At 35.9% G+C, this 6576-nt stretch overlaps 1 protein-coding gene across 2 annotated transcripts in view; it reads right to left on the reverse strand.

Moving 5' to 3' along the window:
• Window positions 1-6124, reverse strand: part of fli1 (Fli-1 proto-oncogene, ETS transcription factor) — a 39935-nt gene extending 33811 nt beyond the window's left edge. Inside the window, exons 1-2 of one of the 2 annotated variants that reach the window (XM_010893301.3) lie at window positions 5977-6124; window positions 3526-3604 (exon numbers count right to left, since the gene is read on the reverse strand). In XM_010893301.3, coding sequence (XP_010891603.1) covers window positions 3526-3570 — 45 coding nt within the window. In that variant the 5' untranslated portion in view covers window positions 3571-3604; window positions 5977-6124. Of the gene's footprint in view, window positions 1-3498; window positions 3605-5976 lie in introns of both variants that reach the window. The other variant, XM_010893300.3, reaches the window with a different exon arrangement.
• Between the last annotated feature and the right edge of the window lie 452 nt (window positions 6125-6576).

Raw genomic sequence — 6576 nt, forward strand, 5'->3', positions numbered from 1 at the left:
AATTAGGATGTCTAAAGAAGTGGTTATGAAGTGCCATCTCAGGAACTCCTCATTAACACTCTGGAGGCAATTTCCAACATGGCTGTAAACCAAATGGCTGTAAACCATTATTACTTTTTAAATGTGAGTACAGTAAGTAAATTCTAATTACAAATCTATTATTTTCACCAGAGAGACAAATAACCCAGCTTAAGGAAACTGTTTCATGATGGTGAGATTTTGGCCTTCACACATAGTAACTTTCTAAATAAAGATATCTAGCTATAGTGTAATTACAGATGTATTCTTATTTTAACAATTTTCAATGACTACCAACCAGCTACATTGATTCAAATTGGACAGGATTCAACTCACCATACAACAAGATATAATCATTTTATATTCTGTATTTGGACAGTTTCAAGAAACATCCCTTTCTGACTTATTTTCATGCAACAAAAAAAAATACCAGGGCAAAGAGCTGTTCTTAGGCACAGCGCAACAGGGACTACCTAAATACAGCCCTTAGCTGTGGTATACTGCCTATATATCACAGACCCTGAAAGTTTTTACTGTAAGAAATATATATTATTATAAGAAATGGTATACGACTGATATACCAAAGCTCTCTTTCTTTCTGGTCTAAACAGTTGAGTCGTTTAAGGATGGATGAAGGACTGGTTTGCTGTGACATTTCTTAAAATTCCCAAAATGTACATTATATCACTGTAATAATTAGACAGGTAACACCCATACACCTATACATTTAAACTATTGTAACTTGCCATGAAAAGCATATCATTTGTGGCATTACTGGAACATTGTGTTATTTTCCAGACACTATCAAAAAATACAAATTAAAACAATATTATGTCTCCACTTTGATGTCACAAGATGTTACTTGAGGTACAACCTGACAAGACCACGAAACTCTAAATCTGCCTTGACAGTAGCACTTCTTTACACATGCCCCAGCTGTATATGTAATGAGGTGGCTCTATGCAAACTTCAAAAATTGTAGTCGCTGCTGGACTGTGGTCTAATTGACAACGTATACTGTATGTAGCCCCATGAAGGTCTTAAGAGTACTTCAATGTTACTTAAGAATTATCATTGCAAAGTCTTTTTAATATTTTGGGGGGATAATTTAACCTGACAGGACATGGCAGCGCTTCAGCCCTTCACTTTACTGGTTGACTGACAGGCTTTCAAGAATGCCTTAAATCTTTGATATGTTATTTAATGTTCATAGTAGACTACGTTTCATTAGCCTATACCATTTTAATCTGAACGATTATTTCCCATTCATGATGGACTATGAACTAGCTAATGACTATGGACTATCCTTAATTCAATTATTCACGCCATTTCGCGCGGATCATGGCGGGTGATGCATTTCTAGGACCCGCGAAAGCATAATGAATACAGTGATAACAAACATTTTCGAAGGCCAATAAACAGATGCAAGTCGGTTTATACAGCGAACCACAGAACATCTGGCTTGACGCTGCAATTTAACAGCCAGACATTTTTCTTCCTACCACGAGCTGTGGGAAGCCAGTAGCTCCTCTCCATTGGAAAATAAAAGAAGTGGGTGGATACTACTGAGGTTAGGTTCCGTTTTTAAACGGTTGCTCTCGCGCTCATCCGGATTAACATTACTTTACTTGCAAGTAAACAATAATAAGTCTACGGTCACTTTATCTCTAAAACACAAAACTAAATCTCGCGTTTTTAGACTGTCCAGTAGAGATAGGCAATGACTCAATTCTGACGGGGATGTATTTGGTGTTGTTGTAATTAATTAATAATTAATTATATGTCAACAATATTCGCCAGTTATGACTTTTATTTTTCATTATTGTTGCAGAAATATAGATTAAAAAGACAAGTAAAATTGATTTATATTCCTAAAGTGTGCATCATATTTAGCAGTATGTGGCAAATTCTATATCAATATATGTTACGTTTTAGGCATATTATTCTAACCACATATGGATAGTAATTTAAGATTGTTCAAAAGACTTAAAAGTTGAAGTTCGGGTATGCCTCTTCTCTCGGGCAAAAAGAAAGCCAGAGTGAAAATACTGAGGGCAAAAAGCGAAGACTGCAGCACACAAGACCAAACTGTCTGGCCCCTTGCTCTGGGCCATAATTAATTTGAAATGTATTTTTATTGGAGACCTCGAGTCTCGCCTGGCCTTAACCAAACAGAACCCATGGTAGACGATGGATTCGCTTGAAACAAGCAAAAATATTTCTTGAAACTATGTCTTGAAGCATGCCTTGTTCAAATTATGACCAATATTTTGCCCGTTAATGCAATTTATTGCAATGAATGTTCCGATTAAAACAAGAGAAATGCGCTATTCATTGACCCGACGAACTGTGTTGTCTTATATTTGGGTTGGGTTGGCATATACTTTGGATTGTGTGTGCAATAATCCTACAGATAGAGCATTTAGTGTTTTAAAAGTAGACACCAGTATTTTGTTAATCCGATTTCGATACCCTGACAAAATTATTTATTAATAAGAACTTGTATTATCTCAGCCTGTGTTGGTAATTATAATACTTAAAAACTCCCCTAAAATCATTGGATGGTTAACCAAACAGCAAATAATGTGCAATAAATAAAATAAAAGTCATTTTGCTGAGAATGCTACAAACGTAAAACACCAGGATACCAAGAATACAGAGATGCATCTGCGAAACAAAAAAAACTACAGCCCTTGGAAAAAGTTTATTGAAAAAATAGTATGAATGGTTTGAAAAAGACCAATGGTTAACATTTTTGGCATACAGGCGGTCGTCTATATTGTCTTAGGGAAATGGTCTTAGACTAATAATCTATCAAAGAATTGGTAACACATTCCTAATATTTTAAAAAAAAAGAACACTTAAAGCACTGCATGATTCACATAGACGCCAATCGAAATGTTGATGGGTCATAATGACCAAGTCCAGCACAATGTAAAGTAGTTATGGATGCTCAGGTTATGGGATGTCCTGGATAGCACAATTGTTTTATATGATTAAGGGTTAACAATGAGAATGCATATTTCGTTTCCAGGAAATAAATTGGCAGGTTGCAGGAATTCCACGCTGTAGCCTCAATGACTCAATGCATAGGGTTTTAAATGTGAAAACCAGATGGTCGCTATTTGCTTTGTTTACATTCTTTGAGACTGGTGGGGAGCGTAAAAAACACTGCATAATGTCAAATATCATAACATGCTATGTTGTCCTGCAATGGAGGCATTTTATTCATCTTGACATTCAGACAGATGAACAAAATCAAATTATACAGTAGCCAACCATAGGCTACAAATACAAGTGCATAACGATTATAACATGTTAACAACAACAACAAAAGAGAAGAACATTTAATTTTTGTCAGTTCTACCTTTTCAATCCACATCTCATAGTAGTGTACTGATAATAAAATCTGCTAATTATTCACCAAGTATTATCAGAAATAAAAAATGAGGCAGGGCCCAGACCATCAACCAAAATTACCTGTTCGACGAGACGATGTTGTCTTACCTTGACGTAAGACGAGGTGTCAGGGACTGTCTGAAACATGTTCATAGGACAGTGAGGGCCGATAAATGTTCAACGGGCCCTGGGAGAGTAGACAAATATTATAAACAAAAATATATATTAAAAAAACATTATATATATATATATATATATATATATATATATATATATATATATATATGTATATGTATAGACAGAGAGAGAGAGAGAGAGAGAGAGAGAGAGAGAGAGAGAGAGAGAGAGAGAGAGAGATGGGGGGTATCTAAACATAATGAATAGGCTAATACAAATGTATAGAGTAATAACGATAGTATTGCATACGTACCATACAATGTATTAATTAATTTATGGCGAAGTATAACAATAATAGGCATACAAGTCATCATATTGCTACATGCATATGAAAATAATATATAAAATGAATACAATGACAAATGATTTTCACAGTGTGCAGTAAAAGCCTAATACGTGTTATGCCAAGCCATTTGTTTAAGTATATATTTGATATAGCTATGTCTGACTGGATGAAGAATGGCCTGCTTCCTTTTGGGACTTCCTTGCCCATTCTCCAACCCACTCCTTCGGTAAAGGATGACAATCAACAAGTTCACTTTATAATGGACCAATATCTGCACAAGATAAAAACTTCATTCATGCATTAACTCATTATAAATTTATTCTCTTGTTAGTCATTTTTTATGTTGTATTGATATGTCGAGCAAAATGTTCCCCTTAGGCTAAAAGGCATATTTTTGCACTGTGGGTGTTATCAAATTCGCTTTGATCCTTTTTCTATTATCTAGAAGATATGGTCTTCGTTAACAGCTTTAGCCAAATCTACAGGCAACATTTTGTTGAAACCTTACTTATGGAAGCCTTTTGTCTGTTCATGATGTTGTTGTGATACCAAGTCACTGACAACATAATAGACCGCCATAACTAGGCAAAACATATGGAGCGCCATAATGAGCGCTTTACGGTGTTGTGAATTGCCATTCATTCCACGCGACCACTTCCAACAAATATATTGAGTAGCCGTCAGATTTGGTTCATTGGTCATTCATGTAAATAAACATAGGTTTGTTTTATTAGGTCTGTCATATGATCGTTTTGCCTAGTTTATCTTGCTATTTAGACACATATTTAGTTGTCACAACAACAATCGAATTCTCATCACAACTGTTCATGACAACTGTAGCTTCCAACAGAACTGCCACTATGGTTGAATGACGTTAACGAGCTCGATGGACAACTATTGTGGACAAAGCAGGGTAACAGAGGCCCAGCCCCAACCCCCAACGCGGTTCTCCTTAAAGCGTACCACATATTGAATCACTTTTCGCTTTAATAAGTGTAGCTTAGACAGTCTAGGGTGAAAGGGCAGCTCGAGGACGGTGTCTTTACTCGTTCCCTCAGTCTGCAATTATCAAAAAGGCTGGCACATGCAGCATTAACATTCCTAACATAAAGGAAATGACGCTGAGACAAACATTGGTGTATAAAAACTGAAATAATAACGAAAACCAACTTTTTAAATATTCGACTCACATTCTTGACAGGCAAAACTCGGCCAACATTATTTTAAAAATAACTACACTGCAGACATATGCCTACAACCCGAGGAACCTCTAGACATCAATAATTTATTTTATAAAAATCCATAAAGAAACCCAATGACACTTACTGAGTCAAATCTCCAGTCTGATATGTTACCGAGCCACATTCACATATTCTATGGAATAATTTCACATTTGGCTATACGTTTTTATTATGTAAGAATTTCTGCCCTACTACTTTGCCCATAGGCATAACCGCTTCTGATGAATTATCCAAGGGCTTATGAACAAGGTACGATTGATAATTGTAGTGGACCACTGTGATCGTCTTTTCAGCTCCTGCAGGCACATTTTGCAGGCCTCATAAAGTTTCCCAAATGCATCCAATTTCTAAACGGTAAAAGAGCATAGAATTCCGCATCTGTAGTCAATTAGGCAGCTCGCGGCTCAGGAGGACGGTTGAATAACTGCTACGACTTTCCTCCAAGACAGCCCATGGGCTGGAACCCTCTAGTGTTACATTTTAGGCATCTTACCTTGAGCGTGAGCATGCTGTTATCCATCATAAATTAGAGCGAGCTGATTAATTCCTCTAATCTATGTTTTAACCAGGGATATCGTCTAGCATCTAGGTAAGCGAATTATATTAAGGCAAACAAAAACACATTTCAAATATAAAACTTGACCTGTCTTTTTTGCTAAACGAAAAATAAACAACATCTTTTTTAAAAATCTGATGATATGCTTACCAGCAGTTGCAACGACAGTTATGTGATATTGATAAGTCTGATGATTTATCAAGTCAAGCTTCATGAAGCAAGAATGAATAACAAAACGATGGTCACTAAACACATGAACCACGGTTTTTGGTTGTTTAGAAAACGATTTCATCACTCACCTGTCGTTATGTTGTCACTGACAGTCGTCTTTCAGTTTAATTATTCCCCAATTTTAATAAATGTTCCTGTCTATTCAAAGTCGTTTGGATGACAATGAGTTATTTTAAAAAGGCATATGAAGCGCATGGTGCATGAATGGAAATGTTACTGCAATGAGAGTTGCCAAAAGGCAACCAATGGGAAGCGAGTGAAAAACCTCCCCTATCGTTTAGCATGGGGGAACCGGAGTTCCAAGTCAATTGAACCGTGAAATAGGGAGAATCTAGAAGAAATAGGAACAGCGCCATAAAATGGCAAATTGCGTGAGGTCCTTTTCAAATTGGAAAACAACTAATGTGCTTTTCGTTATTTTACAACAACAGAAATAAGGCGTTTGTAAACACTTGTTTGTGTTTGTGTTATGGATACAACAGAAAACGACAAAAATATATAAATATATTTAACAACATAAATATTATGCCAACTTTAAAAACACAAATTATCTAGTATATTTTTCTACATTGTTGTCATAATTTTGACAGTTTCAGAAATCCCTTTGTTTAATTTCATGTGTTATTTAAAAACAAAATGATAACAAATGTCTGCCGGAATACGCGTTC

The sequence above is a fragment of the Esox lucius genome, chromosome 1 (genome assembly GCF_011004845.1).
Source record: "Esox lucius isolate fEsoLuc1 chromosome 1, fEsoLuc1.pri, whole genome shotgun sequence".
In the NCBI taxonomy this organism is placed as follows: domain Eukaryota; kingdom Metazoa; phylum Chordata; class Actinopteri; order Esociformes; family Esocidae; genus Esox; species Esox lucius.